Here is an 18,559-nt window from a genome sequence, read left to right on the forward strand (position 1 = left end):
TCTCTCTACTTCAGGATCAAAATCAACAAGTTCAGGACATGAAGACCTAGTAGCCAGGACTAGTGCACAGCAATGCAGCAACAATCGTGAAAATGCCAACTATGTCCCTAAAACAACACAATGAAGCAAATCGATTAAAAACAATTCAAAAAAATAAACTGACACCGAAAATAATCTAATGACGTAAAAATAAAATTTTGATATTTTTTTCGGAATTTTTCGACTCTATGAAAACAGAAAATAAATCATTAAAAATAGTAAAAAGGCTTTTTTCGCGATTTGAAAAATTTGTCACATAACTACTTTGGAGTAGGTGACTTTTGATCGGGGAATTTTTTCACACCTAACTGTCGGGACAGATTTTCGAAACGGTGAAATTTTCCCAAAAACCGATTTTTTTTACTCTAGAGGCGTTATGGCCGAAACCGCGAGGAACCTATGGCCAAAACGCACAAACACTACACCTAAGACTCTAATATCAGTTAATATTCACAAGAATCCCCGGCAACGGCGCCAATTTGATCCGCTGTCGCGCGCGGGTCAAAAACGAGTTAACTGCAAAACTGTAGTACGACGGTAAGGTAACTCGAATATCGTCTCTCAATGACTCTTAGTTATTACTAACTGAAATCGAAATTGGGGGGGGGGGTTGGTTTGGTGGTCGAATTACAGAAAAAGTGCTTAAAATAAGTGATTCTGAAAATAAGCTGTTTTGAAATAAGTGATTACGGAAACAAGTCAATCTACCGATTCAGTTCCTACCAATCATCGATTATTAAAATCTCACTATCCTAAGCGGATTCCTTTCCCGTTCGATTAAAATATAATCAACAAGCGTAACAATATTATACGAATTATGTTTTGCGTTTTCCGAATTAAGCATTCGGTTAAGCGATGAGCGGGTTAACGATTAAGCATACGATAAACACGCAGATAAGTTGAAAAACATAATTCAATCGAACCAAACAACATATATTACGAATATCAAATTAAGCAAAAGATAAACAAAATATATTATTGAAGGAAAAGGAATTTTATTGCAAAACTTATAATAATCTCATAGTTTCGGAACCTGAATTCGGTAGATCAACCAAAAGTGATTAGTTCGCCATGGATCAATTCGTACAAGCTTCAAGAATTTCGTGAATAGTGACCGTATGAACAGTAACCGCGGCTGCCTAACCTAAGTCAAAACCACAACCCGTTTTACAATCCAACTGGGTCAAACATACGACCCAGGCCCAAAACAAATTGACCCGAAACTTAGCTAAAACTAGTGCTGCAACTTCAACGAATACTCTGGCCCTTCTACATTCCCATTGTTTTCTAACAATTTTAGTTAAGAGATTGTAATCAGCACAACTTGGAACACCATTTACACGGTTATAAGAACACTTTATCCCACGAGTTCGCCCTTGCTCAACGTAAATACGAAATGGAGGCTGATACATGTTCGCTAAATCTTGCAAACTCACTTTAGCATCAAAGTAAAAGCGATTAACACCCTTCCAATTGTCTAAATCATAGGCAGTGAAATCACATGCGGTTCTCAAATAATCCCCACAATCACATGATTCAATGAATTTATGGGACTCACAAAAATAAAAAGTTGCAGAAACTTCAAGAAAATGCTTCTCAAAATCCTTTTGGTAAACAGACAAACCTCCACCATTGAAGCTTATACAGTTAACTCCAGTATGCATTGTAAGAAAGTCTCTAATTTGCGAGCATTTTCCAATAACATAACTGATTAGGCTTTTGGGAAAACCAACTAAGTGAAAGCAATGAACCATGTGGAAAGTAGCAACGGCTCCCTGAGTTGGAGGCTTAAGCACAATAGAACTTCTAGCAATCACAGCAGGAGAAATTTCTTCTTTCACCAAACACGCTGCCATTACTTCGTTTATCTTCCTTTTCTTCTTCAATACTTTCTCTTGTTGTTGTTGTTGATGAACTTGGTTCACCGATGGAAAAAAAAATCATCAGATCGAAACCATTGTTGGTGCAAAATTTGATGTGGCGGTAGGGTTTGTGTTGGTTCGTCGTCATCGTTATGATAGGAGAGTTTGTGGAAGCGGAGAAGGATTCGATCGATTGCATCGTAATGAATCATATTCTATTTCAACTTCTTGTGGTTGTAGATCCCTCCATTCACACTGACAATTACGGTTTTTTCTTCGTTGTAAGGTGGTTGATCTCCGGAAGTAGGGTCAACAATGGTAAGGCGTTGATGAGCATGGTAACAATCTTGATAACAATGCAAACCTCTCCAATCGGCGGCGAAGATTTTAGCAGCATTTTGATCTGGCATTTCAACAAACAGATGCTGAGTTAATTGAAGTGGCCGCAGCGAGACTGGTACCGTGATTGAATCTGGTGGCTTTGGAAGTGGAGACGGTCGTGGTTGAATTGATTGCACACGGAGAAACCCCTTGCGTAAAAGTCCCATACGCTCAGCAACTTTAGCCTTCTTTCTCTTCTTCTTTAACAGATACTTCTTCTTCTGCTTCTCATTTTTCACATTTTTCACAGATTGTTTCTTCACCTTAGGAACAACTTCACCACTCACATCATCATCAATTAATAACAAACTATTTAGATCTGGTGGTTCTGGAAGCGGAGCGGCAGCCAAAATTTGATCGATGGAGAGGTGAAAATCCTTGGGCTTGGTCACTACTGAAGAAATCTTTCTCGTTTTACCCTTTTTGAGTGAGATATCATTATAGTCAATAGGACCGTTATCAACGATGGAAATCAAAGGAACAAGAGTATGTGAATCTAGATCCATATCATCTTCATTATCATTATATTTCCCAAACGGCACCAATTTCATTTCCACTTCGAAATCTGAGATTGAATTGGAAGGAGGAAAATAATGTTGTTCGGAAACAGTCGCAGTTGTCTTTTTCGTCTGAGATTTTGAAGTTTCAGCAGGTTCCTCTCCCTCATCATACATATTTGATGATGATGATTCTTCTACGTCCTCTTCAACAGTTTCAAATGTTGGATCCATGGACTCCGTTGATTCCATTTCCTCATCAATTATCGGTAAAAGGTGTTGCCATTCTGGTTTGAAGTGCCATAATAGTGCTGTTGTAAATGTATCCCAAATAGATCGGCGATGAATACGAGACCATCATATCCACCATTCGAGAGCAGAACCTCGCAATGCTCCAACAGCTTTCAAAACCTTCCATGACTCGGGTGTTTCATGCTCCTTGAAAAATTTCTCAAAACAAAGGATCCACCAATATGCATCTTCTTTCCCGTCAAACAATAATACTGTCATGAATTCAAGCGGAAGTGAGATCGAAAATGAAAGCACCAATTGATAGGAAGCTATCCTACCAAAACTATGAATTAGGGTTTTGTACACTAAAAGGGGAAGAACATTAAAATTGACTAAATAAAATAAATGAAAATAAAAGACTTTTTCATTTGATTCTTGATACTTAATGTCTCAATGAGACTACAATATATAGTACTTCTAATAATAATAAATTTAAAGGCTCAAACACTACTAAAAGCCCAATTCAACCAAACATTCAAAATAAAATAACAACTAACATTATATTACTAATTAAAATATCTAATTGCACCTCCTATCATTATGTCAACGAACTAGTTTTAACGGGTAATAATCTCATGGAAATTCAAAATGTCAAAGCTATTCTTCACCGTAAATTTCGTATCTAAGATTTGGAATCTCTTCGGTACTCCATTGGCTATTCTTCACCGTAAATTTCGTATCTAAGATTTGGGATCTCTTTGGTACTCCATTTAAAGCTATTATTCAAAATATCATGTTTATAACTGCTGTCAAATAAGATATGTTTGATACATGATATGGTGAAATCACATTTATGCTCTATGAAATAGAAATCAAATTAAAGAGTAGTATTTTATAAAAAGTATCAATTTCTTCTTGTGAATCTCATGTGACATGCAGAGGATGATAAACAGAAGGTAACAATAAAAGATCATCTTTTCTTCTCACCGTGACTCCAAATTGCTCTGTCATGTTCAATTCATCACTTTTGATTCCACTCGGAAGCTTCCAGTCAAAATGATACAACAACATTGCAAGAGTAAGGTCAACATTTCTCAAACCAAATGTGCTCCCTGGGCATATTCTTCTTCCAGAACCAAATGGAATGTACTCAAAATTACTCCCTTTATAGTCAATAGCGCTGTCAATGAATCTCTCTGGATAAAACCTCTCTGGCTCAGTCCAATAGTTTGGATCTCTTGCAATTGCCCAAGCATTGATTATCACCTTAGTTTTAATCGGTATGTGAAAGCCGTTTATCTCACAGGCTTCACCACATTCTCTTGGTAGCAGAAGAGGTGCTGGAGGGTGTAGCCTTAATGTTTCTTTCACTACTGATTTCAAATAGTTGAGTTCATTGAGGCAATTTTCATCAACCCTTCCTTTAATTTTGAAAACCTCTCTCACCTCATCTCGTGCTTTCTTCATTATTCTTGGATCCCTTATCATTTCTGCCATTGCCCAATCTATGGTGCTTGCTGATGTCTCGCCTCCAGCACCGAAAATGTCCTGAAAAGTAGCTATCAATTAGGAAATATTACAAAGCTACAAAGATTTCATATGGAAATATATGATGTCAGCATGTTTTAAATATTCACTTACTAGGATTATAGCCTTGATGTTGTTTTTTGTTAAGGAAAAATCCTTGTTGCTCCCATCCTCATATTTTAAGAGAACGTCTACCAGATCTTCTTCTACATCATCGCCTTGATAGTCTTTGGATTTTCTGTACTTTTCTCCTTTATGATCGTTGATAATGTTTTCAAAAATCTGATCAGTTTGTCGATGATACCTCTCAAGCTTAGGCCTCAAACCAGTAACACGTTGTATCCATTTAGCAGAAGGAAATAAATCTCCCAAGTCAAAACCTCCTGCAACCTTGATTGCTTCTTTTACCACAAATATAAATTCTTCTTGGTCTTTGCATTTACTGCCAAAGGCGGCCCTCGAAACAATAGTAAATATCGAAGAGATTACAGCTTCAGTTAGATTGATTGGAGATCCATTATGTGAAGCAATCCATTTGACAAGATCTGAAAGCACGTCATCTCTAATTGATTGATACGAGTTTACTCTTTTTAGGCTCAAAAGTTCCGATGTGCATATTTTTCGCAACTGTCTCCAATAACTACCATAAGGAGCAAAAGCTATATTTGTTGAATTGTAAGACATTATTTCTGAAGCTAGGATTTGAGGCCTTGTTGCAAAGTTAATATCATGAGTTTTCATTACCTCTTTGGCAAACTCGGGCGACGAAATGACAATTGTAGAAACCTCTCCAAGTTGAAGATGCATCACAGGTCCATAATTTTTGGCCAAATCTCTTAATCTTCGATGGGGTTGAGAGCTTAACAGATTGTGTATATTTCCTATAATAGGTAGCTTTTTAGGTCCTGGTGGTATGTTATTAGTTGAGTAACTTTTCTTCTTTCTCATCTTCTGAACCATAATAGTTAAGAGGACAAAGGAGAAAAGATATGCAGAGTAGAGGAATAAAAGAGCCATGGCAAATAAACTTGAGTCATATCCAACCAGTTAGTGTATATATAGGGAGATTCTATGGCTAGTGTATTTTTCAATTTTTATAATATATGCTGTAACCAATGGTTTATTTATTTTGATAGCCAATCATAACCTTTTATTTCGATAATGTTTTGAGCAAGTTGAGATTTGTCTTTTTGCCATTATATTTTCTACGCCAAGTTGTTAATCCTCTTCAAGGCTCACACTTCCACAAATTTTGTCCAAATATGTGTCATGGCTTACAACATTAGTAAGTTTTCCACAATTTTATTCCTGAGTAGCCTTCTTTGACTGTAACAAAAAGTGAAAAGCAAGAGGTAGCAATAAAAGATCATCTTTTCTTCTAATTGTGCATCCAAATTCCTCAGTCCTGTCATGTCCAATTCTTCACTTTTGATTCCATTGGGAAGCTTCCAGTCAAAATGACACAACAACATTGCAATGGCTGGCTCAATATTTCTCAAAATGTGTTCCCTTAGCTTATTCTTCTTTGTCACCAAGGAATGTACATACAATTATCTTTAGTTTGTAAGTAATAAAATCGGATCGGATATTAATTCAATGTAAAATTTCTGATATTAATTTTATATATTAAAGTTTCACCTCTACAAAATATTAAAAACTCTTATTTTATTATTTTGGTTGTTTAGCTTCACCCCACATACAATTTCTGATACAAAACAAATTTCGAAAAATAAGAGTTAAGTCTTTCGGTAATAAAATATTCACCAATACAGGAATGTAATAAAAATGTTTTTCAGAAAGTTAGTTGCAATTTATGTATATAAAATTGTACACTAGAGTGCATTAAAAAAGCTTTTCAAAAACTTATATGTGGCCGATAATCGTGTGTAAATCTAAAATTTTATAGTTAATACTGTACACTAGCGTGCATTAAAATTTTTTTCTAGAAAATTACCCTTGGCTAGTTGGCTTAAATGCAGGTAAATCTTAGTTTGTGTAGGTAAAATTATACACCAGACAATACTCTAAGTATGAATTAATTACATTTAAAAACGGGTTGTTTAAACTTTTTTCATTAGAATTAAATTTATTAGACATTGCGATATTTTATTACGTTATTTTGTAATATTTTGTTGTGTGGTCACTATATTTAAAATTTGAATTTAAATAATAAATTTATAAATTATGATATTTTAAATTTTCTAAGGTCTCATGATTTTTATAGACATCAAGTCATCCGATTCTACCAGTTTAATAATTATATAATTTTGTTATAGAGACTATTTTATTTAACCGAATTATTTGATTTAATCAAATTTAATCATACAGTTCGACCAGTAACTCGGTGGTTCAACTAATGAACTAGTGACACAGTACTTTTGCCGATTTGATAACCGATTCAGTTTTTAAAATACCGGTGGTGATGTTTGAAACAGAGAAAAATTGTGAAACTATAAGAGAGGAAAGTTAAAGAAAAAAATAGTTGGGTGATATATTTTGGTTTTCCCTCCTTAAGTATTTTTTTGTGAGTGCACCCTTATAAAACAAAGATTCCACTTTCACCACACCCTTTTACTTGTTCTGCTGACTGTGTATTGTATTTGTGAGCCATGTGGCATTAATTCTCTTGCTGACTGTGTATTAATTCTTGATTAAAAGTAAATTGAAAAAACAACAATACAAATTTCTCGTTACCCCCGTGAATAGTTAGGGTTCATAGTTGGAAAGTTTCTATGGGAGAACACGAAGTGAACGGAGACGGCAAAGCCATCGTCGGGAAACGCGAAGCTCCGGGCGGTTCGTCTCAGGTAAGTTCAAATTTTTGTCTCTGTTACTTGAATAAAACATGCATTGTTGTTTTTTTTCCTTACATTCGGTTTATCATTTCAGAACAAAGTAATGTTTAACGCTATTTTTTGCCATGGAGGAGAGTTCGTACAGCTAAGTAATGGTGAAACGATTTACATGGGTGGTGTTTCTACTTTGATTTTTGGGGAACACATAGATAAGTGGATTATACCTCACATTCGAAACATAGTAAATGGGTGGGGTTACTTAGATGGGTCTTACAGATTGTGGACGAAAATCACTAATATAGATCCTAACTTTTTCCAGATTAGGAATGATACTGATGCATATGATTTCGCTGCTTATGCTTGTGCGATGCAATTTGATGGGGAAATGTTTGTGGAACACGATGCAAGTGGAAGTGGAAGCAGTCCTAGTTGTGTGAATGAAACGGGTGAGTTAAATGTTAGTGATGAAGAGATTGTTGAAGGGTTGAACTGAAATTCTAGTAGGTGATCCGCTGTCGCGCGCGGGTCGAAAACGAGTTAATTTGCAAAACTGTAGTAACGACGGTAACGGTAACTCGAGTATCGTCTCTCAAGGATTCTTGTATTATTATTAACTAATTAAAAATCGAATTAGGGGGGTTTAAGTTTCGATTAAACAAAAAAAAGTGATTATGAAAAAGTGATTATCAAATAAGCTGAAAAGTCGAATTACTGATTCGGTTTCTATCTATCATCGATTAAGCAATATTAATCTCCTAAGCGGATAATCTATTCCTATTCGACTACAAACTCAGTGACAAGCGCGAAGAGTATTGTACGATGTATAATCCTAATATCCGAATTAAGCAAACGGAGTTAAGCTTCACGAATTAAGCCAACGTGATAAATCATACACGGTAACGAATTAAGCAAACGGTAACGTGATTATTTGTTAGGATCATACAATCAATCGAATTGAATCAAAATACTCTATGAAATTCGAATTAAGCATTCAAGAACATAGAACAAAATTGAAAGGAATAAATACTAGATTAAAATTAAAATAACCTCAAGGTCGGAACCTGAATACAGCAATTCGACAGGATTTGGTTAGTTCTCCATAGAAATTCGTCAAAGCTTTCAAAATCGTGAATAGTGACAATGATGAACAGTAACCGCGGCTGCTACCCTAAGGGGAAAGAGTACAACCCGTTTTACAATCCAACTGGGTCAAACATACGACCCAGGCCCAAAACTAATTGACCCGAAACTTAACTAAAACTAGTGCTCCAACTTCAACGAATATTCTAGCCCTTCTACAGTCCGATTTTGACTTCGACTCCAACATAAGAATTGTAGCTCTTTCTCTTAGCTTTCCGTCGATTATTAGAACGCCTCAATCGGACTCCTGGAACTCCAGTTATGATCGTTTCCGTGCAGACTGCTAAAGCTGAAAATTAAATACGAAAATCAAATAACAATAAAAATAAATTAAAATATAAAAACATTATAAAATACAAAAATAAGACAAGCAAACCATGGAAATGTATAAGTACAACCATAGAGGAATGTGCATCAAAATGCACTGATCAGTAGGTCAGACTTCAGATGTCATACAGCATGTTAGGACATCTGATCCAACATTAAACGCAGCAAGGTATAAACATAGCAATCTGAAAAACAATAAACAACACAAGTAATTGTTTACCCAGTTCGGTGAAATCACACCTACTCTGGGGGGCATACCAAGCCAGGAAGAAGATCCATTATCAGTAGTACTATTTTATATAAACAACCTCTATTTACAGATAAACAACCTCTGATTTACCTACTCACTACTCAATGCAATCTTTATCTTAGAACCCCATCTAAGACAAGAGAACCTCTGTAACTCCCAACCACCACAATGGTGTTGAACAGTTTCCAGTCCCAGGAATTGTATCAATGACTTAGCATTCTCCTTCTATTGATTCCATTCTTCAGATTCCTCTATTGGAGTTACTTCAAAGCTTCCTCCAAGAATAATACTCCTCTTTCCTACAGGCTTCAAGGATTACAATGGTAACCTTCCCACAGCCCGGGAGGTTTACCTTGACAAACCCTAATGATTACATCTTTGAATACTTGGTTGTCTCTTTTTCCTAGGTTACAATGCTTCTATTTATAACCTATACCCAACTGGATTTCGACTTCTAATCGCAGCATATTTGCGGTTACAAATCAGTAACATCTTCTGCTAAAAAATAGGTCTTCAATCAAATCTTTCTAAATTGCATCCAATTATAGAAAGTCTTTTGTTCTTCAATATTCTTTTTGATTCTCTCGACCTTTAAATTTGCACCTTTAAAGATTGCATAATATTCTCTGAATATTCTGCATAGTTCAACACAAACCGAATCTTCCAACTCAACAGGCATGATGTCTTGTGCTTCCTTATTTGACACTTTGTTCCAGATGTTGAAAGCCTTCAACTTAACATGTTACGACATCTTGTAGGACATCTTATGTACCTGTTCAATAGCATATATGTCCTATCTTTTCTTTCATATTATTTGTTTTACAAAAATCTGCCAATCTTAAAATATAGAACTAACAATCTCCCTCTTTGGCATATTTTTGGCTAAAACAAATAACCACACACCAAAAAGTGTCATTACAACAGCTTCTGTGTCCAGCAGCACGCCTCCTTTGTTTCTTTAGTATCTTCTTTAGATACATCCGCTCTTCTGCAAAATCATGGGAAGGAAGGTCCAATTTGGAAAGCTTGCAGTCGACACATGGAGCACATAAGGAAGAAGATAACCGGAAGCATCTTCAACTCTATGTAGTTGAAACATCTCATTCGACATCTTGAACATCATTCTGATTCAACTCTATCTGCTCCAGATCTTGAACACCAAGGAACAACAACCTCAGGATTGTTAGATAGAAACTCTTAAAATCATTTGGTGTACATGAGGAAGAAGATATACAACTCTCCCCCTTAATCGAAGAACTATCTGCATGATATATGATATTGGGTACGCAACTGGTGTAACTCAGATCACAAGTCACAACAATTCTTCATAACTCAAAACACAAGTCACAAACAGATACCACGCAATCTTAAGATAGAACACTATTTTCGATATGTTTGAATATCATATGTGAGTACAAAATCCTGACTGAGCATCTGAGCAACACACCCATTCTCCCCCTTTTTGGCCAAAAATTGACAACTAAGGCCATCTCAAAACCAAACCCAAGAACAGCTTACCCAGACCCGCATGAACCTCATAGAGATTAGCACTGTCTCACACTATGAACCGATGAAAACAGAAGGCTCTATAAATAGGCTGAAGGCAGACTTAGGAAGTAACAATTCTTGAACTATGGCAAACAGACTAGTCAAAGACTGAGGAGAAAAACCACCACAAACCAATGTGTACCGTCCAAAATCTTTGAAATGGTTTTAGGACTGTTTCTTTTGAGCAGATAAAAACATCCACGTACGTAGTCAATCCAAAAGTATTCCTATTCAAAGATTGCCTTTTGACTACCTTTTTTGGTTGTGGATCAATTCTTCTATAAAAATAAATTTCCTAAGATAGCGGATGCATAGTCATGGACATGACCTCCTGACTAAGCTTTGGTGTTATCTTCCAAAGTGTTCCTTTCCAAGATTTCCCTTCTCTGATTGAGCCTGAGATTATCTGAAGAGACTTATCTCCAATAAAGTTCCCAGCATAATCACTGACACATCTATCTGACGGTGCTAGACCTAATCTGCCGAATAGCTTCCTTGTTTGACTCAAGGTAGGCATGTCCTCAAACATGTCCTGACATCTGGTCAGACATTGCCTCTTCTCCAATTCTTCAAGATTACTACTTTTTCTTTAATCAACTCTAGCTGATATGAAGCATGATACCATCAGTAATTGTCTTTAGATTTCATAGGTACCAAACATGATGATAGGAAACTCCTGCAGCAACCCTCCATAATCCTTAGATAACACAAACTTGGCATGGACATAATGTTAGAACATTCTTGCAAACCAACTGCAAAGACAGACTCAAAACTCTATACTCACATGATGCTTCACTAAACTAGTGTTGCAAAATGTAAACACAATACAGAACACAAACAACATTCTTTTTCTCCCCCATTTTAGTCTAACTTGACAAAAAGTAATAAGAATAAAAAAAGAGCAAAGCAACAAAGCCAAAAAGCTCAAAGGAAAAGACTCAACAAGCAAACCCTAAGAAACAAAGAGTAAGTCTAAGTTTCTTCCCAAAAAAATAGAAAGACTCTAACAAGAACCATACACAGAAAAAAATATATATACAAAAATACCTCCACACCAGATACACTTGATTAAGAATTTCTCACAAATTCCAGAGCAAATGTTCCCAGCTAACTTGCTACACAAGGTCCAGAATGCCGCTATCTATAGCTTAGAGTAGAAGAACCATGTCTTCATCATCCATTCTGCTCTTGCCTTTACTATGATAGCACTCATGTTTTGCCAGAACATGTAACTATAACTAAGATCAGATACACCTCCATACCATCAGAACTGCCCCTTCTAACACTATTGTTGAGTGCCAAGATCTTCTTTTCATTCCCAGACAACTGATAAGAGCTCACAACCATATGCTTGATGTTATAACAATGCTTGAGACATCACCTTTTAGAGGCTCACACCCTCTGTAGTTCAGTCATATTGTCATACATCCGAACTCTATAGAGAGAAGTAAACTCTCATAAATCAGCATAACCGTAACAAATTTTGAAATATGATATTCAGAACACAATGGATCAATACAAAGTCTCCCGTCAATGTATTTTTTGCACAGCGTCCTTTAAAAACATATATGTACTCAGTCTCCTGTATGAATATTCATTCTTACAAAAGCTCAAAGGAAAAGACTCAACAAGCAAACCCTAAGAAACAAAGAGTAAGTCTAAGTTTCTTCCCAAAAAAATAGAAAGACTCTAACAAGAACCATACACAGAAAAAAATATATATACAAAAATACCTCCACACCAGATACACTTGATTAAGAATTTCTCACAAATTCCAGAGCAAATGTTCCCAGCTAACTTGCTACACAAGGTCCAGAATGCCACTATCTATAGCTTAGAGTAGAAGAACCATGTCTTCATCATCCATTCTGCTCTTGCCTTTACTATGATAGCACTCATGTTTTGCCAGAACATGTAACTATAACTAAGATCAGATACACCTCCATACCATCAGAACTGCCCCTTCTAACACTATTGTTGAGTGCCAAGATCTTCTTTTCATTCCCAGACAACTGATAAGAGCTCACAACCATATGCTTGATGTTATAACAATGCTTGAGACATCACCTTTTAGAGGCTCACACCCTCTGTAGTTCAGTCATATTGTCATACATCCGAACTCTATAGAGAGAAGTAAACTCTCATAAATCAGCATAACCGTAACAAATTTTGAAATATCATATTCAGAACACAATGGATCAATACAAAGTCTCCCGTCAATGTATTTTTTGCACAGCGTCCTTTAAAAACATATATGTACTCAGTCTCCTGTATGAATATTCATTCTTACAAAAGCTCAAAGGAAAAGACTCAACAAGCAAACCCTAAGAAACAAAGAGTAAGTCTAAGTTTCTTCCCAAAAAAATAGACAGACTCTAACAAGAACCATACACAGAAAAAAATATATATACAAAAATACCTCCACACCAGATACACTTGATTAAGAATTTCTCACAAATTCCAGAGCAAATGTTCCCAGCTAACTTGCTACACAAGGTCCAGAATGCCACTATCTATAGCTTAGAGTAGAAGAACCATGTCTTCATCATCCATTCTGCTCTTGCCTTTACTATGATAGCACTCATGTTTTGCCAGAACATGTAACTATAACTAAGATCAGATACACCTCCATACCATCAGAACTGCCCCTTCTAACACTATTGTTGAGTGCCAAGATCTTCTTTTCATTCCCAGACAACTGATAAGAGCTCACAACCATATGCTTGATGTTATAACAATGCTTGAGACATCACCTTTTAGAGGCTCACACCCTCTGTAGTTCAGTCATATTGTCATACATCCGAACTCTATAGAGAGAAGTAAACTCTCATAAATCAGCATAACCGTAACAAATTTTGAAATATCATATTCAGAACACAATGGATCAATACAAAGTCTCCCGTCAATGTATTTTTTGCACAGCGTCCTTTAAAAACATATATGTACTCAGTCTCCTGTATGAGTATTCATTCTTACAAAATAATCATAGACAGACTTTCTTCACACATATGGCATTTGCTGACTCTTCTTTGTTTCAAGCTTCCCTATGAGTTACGCACACTTCCTTGGCTGAGAAATACACAATTGAGATGATGCTCTGACATCATATTTGTCATTAATCTCTTAATACTTGTGCATGACACATATTATGGCTTTAGAGGACCCTCCATAGTAATTTATGCACAACTCCTTGCAGGGCACATAGGAGCTCACTAATAGCTAACCACCCATTATGATCAGATTAGCTACCATCATTATGTCAAGTCAACTAACACAATGTTCTTGACATATGAACTTGGCCTTCATACTCAAGAAATCAGTTCTAACTTGAATTAGAAGTAAACTGAGCCAAGCGATACACGTATGATTTGCCCACCAAATAACATGTCAACCTAGGAATTGTTTTGGCACAAAACCATCTTGGAAACACACCACAGATGGGTTTCATTTGAAGACTAAATATGGAGGTTGGCTTTTAATAGCTATGGGTAGGGACCCCAATGACCAGTACTTCCCACTGGCATTTGGTGTTGTGGAAACAGAAACAAAGGAATCATGGAGGTGGTTTATATAGTTGTTAATTGAAGATGTTAGAAAAGATAATAGATATGTATTTATTTCAGATCAAGAAAAGGTAATCCATTTAAAATTTTACTAATTTCCAATTGTGTATGATGTTGTAATAGTTATATAATTTTCATTGTACTAGGATTTGGTTGCAATATTTGAAGAAATGTTTGACATAATTGAGCATAGGCTATGCTTGAGGCATTTGTATGCAAATTTTAAGAAGAAGTTTGGTGGTGGATCACTCATTAGAGATTTAATGATGGGGGCAGCCAAGGATACATACCATCAAGCATGGATGAAGAAGATGAATGAATTAAAGGCAGTAGATCCAAAGGCTTGGTCATGGCTAATGGGAGTTCCTCCAAAATATTGGTGTAAGCATGCATTTAGTTTTTATCCTAGGTGTGATATACTGATGAACAACATTTTTTTAGTCTTTTAATGCCACAATTCTAATTGCTAGAGATAAACCTATATTGACAATGTGTGAATGGATTAGGAAATATGTGATGAATATGTGTAGTAATTCTACTTTGAAACTTGAAAAGTGGCCACACAATGTTATGCCAATTCCTAGGAAAAGACTAGATACTGAGGTAGCTATGAGTGGTCATTGGTTGCCTGCCAACTTGGGCTATGGAAGAAAAATTTTATGTGACTCATTCTTATAATAGACAGAAATTCATAGTTAATATTGGTAAAAGGTCCTGCACTTGTAATTTTTGGGAGTTAGTTGATATTCCCTGCAGGCATGTTATTGTTGCCTTGAGATTTAGGTAGCAAAACCCAGAGATGTTTCTTGATGAATGTTACACTAGGGATAAGTATGCCCCTTGCTATGGATTTGCTGTTAGCCCTATAAATGGACATGACATGTGACCTGATGTTGAATGTGAAGACCTTCTACCTCCTAACTACAAAAGGGACCTAGTATACCAAGGAAATTAAGAATTAGAGATACTGGTGAAGAAGGTGCTAGAAGAAGGTTACATGTTGTATCTTACAGATGCACTATGTGTGACAAGATTGGAAATAATTTAAAGTCATGCAAAATCAAGAAACAGGATCCAAATGACTTGAAAAGAAAGGTATGCGACTAGTATGTTATGTGTATATTGATTTATTGTTAATTGTATATTGGTTGTTAATGTAACTAGTGCATTATGTGTATATTGACCTTTTTGTAGAAAAGGATGATATCAAGTGCAACTTCTGCTGTAGATGTTGTAGATGTGCCAACGGATCAGCCATCTGCTACTATGGATGTGGCATCTGTTATAACTCACAGTGAGCCATCTGCAGTGAATCAGACATCTGCTACTGAAAATCAGCCATCTGTTGCTACTCAAAGTGAAGCTTCATTGTTTGGGGATATCACTTATGATATTATTTCAAGCCTACCCAATATAGAACTAAGTGTGCAAACAAGAATCAAACCATTGAGAAAGAGGTCAAGCGAGAGAATTAAGGATAATTGGTTTAAAAAGCCAAAACCAAGTCCTGGTTCTAACCCAGACCAACCTATGTACTTGACTGAAGAAGAAGAAGAAGGAAATGCCTCAAAAAATAAAAGGAAGGCTCCAAAGAGTACTCCCAAAAAGGATCTAAAGTGTACTCCAAAAAGGTCTCCAAAGAAGAAATCAATCTATGACCTCTAATGTTTTCTCATATGGCGGCTAATTCTGATTTAGTGTTGCTTTGTAATTCTGTTGTTTTGAACGGATGCTGTTATTTTGTAATTCTACTATGCCTAAGCTTTTGTTTTGTAAGGAATTATGCACACTTTTGGTGCTCTTTAGTACTGTATGACTTATGCACACTTTTGGTGCTACTTTGTAATGTCTGGATTATGCACATTTGATGTGCTATTTTATAATGTCTGAGTTATGCACATTTTAGGTGTTATTATCAAATGAATGAATCATGCACACTTTTAGTACAATTATCAAATGATTAACAAGACTTGTTTGACAAAAATGAAAACCTTTCCATTAATACAAAGATGTTTCAAAATACATCATAATGCTAACATTGTTCATAAACCAAAAAAGTACAATTATTGAACCTACTTAAAATTACATAAAGTTACTGAAATTCTGGTATGACAGAACCCGAATGTCATCTATGATGTCGTGACATCTGGTCTATTATAAAACTACAAAATAGGATAGTATGATCTTTAGTATTAACACTAGCATGATAGAAGATCATAAGGATACTGGAACCATAATGATAGCACAGAGATTACAATCAGGTTTTAATATGGGTTGATTTGCTGAAGGCACATGCTTTGAAAGAATTCTTTGATGTCATAACCAATGTTATAACATCTTATACCAGATCAATAAACCAGTGCAAAAAATAGATAACACAAAGAATTTTTAACCCAATTCGGTTCAACCAACCTACTCTGAGGGCTACCAAGCCAGGGATAAATCCACTATGATAGTATCAATTCAAAGCTAAACTCCCCCGTTTACAACTTCTCACTTAATCACTACCCAAGTTAGATTTCTATCTAATACTCACCTAGATATGAGGCCCCCCTCAAATCCCTTCAATCGTAACCAGTGATAACAAACAGACGACAATAAGAACAGATTGAAGTCACACTTCAAACACACCTTGATCTTGCTTACCAGCTTCGATCAAGAGACACATATTACTCAACTCTTACCTACAGGATTCGAGTGAGGACAATACTTCTCTTACCTACAGGTTTTGAGAAGAACATGGCAACCATCCCACAGTTCGAGTGATCTACCTTAACAAACCCTAATGTTTACATCTTTTCAATACTCGGCTTGCCTAACAAACTAGGTTACAAAGCTTCCTATTTATAACCTATTCCCAACTGGACTTGGGCCTTCAGTCACAACTTTATTTGCTGTTACAAATCAGCAAAAAACTTTTGCTAAAAGAAAGGTCTTTAAATCATAAGTTTCCTAAATTGTCTCCATAATTAGAAACTACATAATTTTCAATATTCTGACTTGATTCTCTTGACCTTTAAAACTGCGCCACATATGATTGTATAATATTCCATAGAATATTCTGCATCTATTAATTACATCTGGAATCTTCATCTTTCAGCTTAGCAGGCGCGATGTCATGAGTTTCTGCATATGACATCTCATAAGACATGTTGTCACAGGACATGTCTTAACATTCCATAGAACATCTTGCTGTTGTACTTGTTTTGTTCATATTTATATTTGCAATTTCTATGTATCCTATTACATATTGTTGCTACTATATTTTAGCCAAACATAAATGCCAATCACAAAAATCAAGGTATTAATAGTTATACAATAGAACAATAAACAAGAAACACACAACAATTTCCACCTTGAGCTTCATATTAATCTTTCTCTGAGCTTCAAGCTTCATCTTCAACTTCTCCAATTTCTTTGTTATTATTTCAAAATTCACTTCAAGTATCTCACACTTTTTACAAAAATGTTTGAATAACACTATTCCCTTTCATAGAGTCTCCAATTTCATCATCCCATAAGAATAATTCACAACTATTCCCAACCTGCAATAAATATTTTATACATATGTTAACATGAATAAAAATCATATATTTCCTATCAAATTTTGCCACACATTCTTACCCCAGCATTGCGACATTTCCAGAACTTACTATTGCGGTTTTGAACTGTATTAGAGACCCACATCTTCATTGGTCTATCACAACCACATCTAGGTAAACATGGAAATCCAATAGAATCGCTGTTTCCAAAAGAGTGGCTTCCAACCATGCTTCTAATTGAAAGAATGGTGTATGAACGCAGAAGAAAGGGATGAATGGAGCAACATTGAAGACGAATCAGAAGACTGGAACAGTCGGGGAAGAAGAATTCGAAGGAAGGGGAAGAATGTGGAACGGAAGGGGAACAAAAATCCCAAAACAAGAGGATTTTATTCATGAAATACTTTTAATCAAGAATTAATACACAGTCAGCAAGAGAATTAATGCCACATGACCATAAGTTCAATACACAGTCAGCAGAACAAGTAAAAGGGTGTGGTGAAAGTGGAATCTTAATATTTATAAGGGTGCATTCAGACAAAAAAAATACTTCAGGGGGAAAACCAAATCTCACCTTAATGGTAGGGGAATCGTATATTTAACCCTATATATATTAAAAAAAATTGAAGACTTCACCTTGATATCTTGTGGTAAATACTTTCAGACTCTATTTGGTAAAATTAGTGGTTGGATGATAAGCTAGCTTATAGTTTATAGCTGATGGCTGATAGCTGATAGCTTATAGCTATTGGATGATGACTGATGGTTAATAAGCTAATGAAAATGTTTGGTAAAATTAACAATTTAACTAGCTGATAAATGTAAAATGACATAAAAAGATATTTTTTAATTACTAA

General features: G+C 35.7%; 1 protein-coding gene across 2 annotated transcripts; it reads right to left on the reverse strand.

Moving 5' to 3' along the window:
• Nucleotides 1-3,037: 3,037 nt before the first annotated feature.
• LOC131662291 (cytochrome P450 71D9-like) lies at nt 3,038-5,581 on the reverse strand. 2 transcript variants are annotated; one of them, XM_058932031.1, is made up of 3 exons: nt 4,652-5,581; nt 3,998-4,558; nt 3,038-3,282 (listed from the first exon to the last, which is right to left on the reverse strand). In XM_058932031.1, exons 1-3 carry the CDS (start codon nt 5,552-5,554, stop codon nt 3,184-3,186), a joined length of 1,563 nt encoding a protein of 520 aa, XP_058788014.1. In that variant the 5' UTR covers nt 5,555-5,581; the 3' UTR covers nt 3,038-3,183. The 2 variants fall into 2 exon arrangements, with proteins under 2 accessions (XP_058788014.1, XP_058788015.1); XM_058932032.1 differs by lacking the exon at nt 3,038-3,282 and adding an exon at nt 3,407-3,786 and having other exon boundaries at nt 4,652-5,580.
• Nucleotides 5,582-18,559: the final 12,978 nt, after the last annotated feature.

This window comes from Vicia villosa, linkage group LG3 (assembly GCF_029867415.1).
Source record: "Vicia villosa cultivar HV-30 ecotype Madison, WI linkage group LG3, Vvil1.0, whole genome shotgun sequence".
NCBI lineage: Eukaryota > Viridiplantae > Streptophyta > Magnoliopsida > Fabales > Fabaceae > Vicia > Vicia villosa.

What these genes read in the sequence shown, in the direction of transcription:
- LOC131662291 (XM_058932031.1), bottom strand. Translation starts at nt 5,554, where the DNA reads ATGGCTCTTTTATTCCTCTACTCTGCATATCTTTTCTCCTTTGTCCTC. An exon ending in ACATCAAGGCTATAATCCTA is followed by an intron (nt 4,559 to 4,651) that starts GTAAGTGAATAT and finishes GCTACTTTTCAG; the next exon opens with GACATTTTCGGTGCTGGAGG. An exon ending in CAGAGCAATTTGGAGTCACG is followed by an intron (nt 3,283 to 3,997) that starts GTGAGAAGAAAA and finishes AATTCATGACAG; the next exon opens with TATTATTGTTTGACGGGAAA.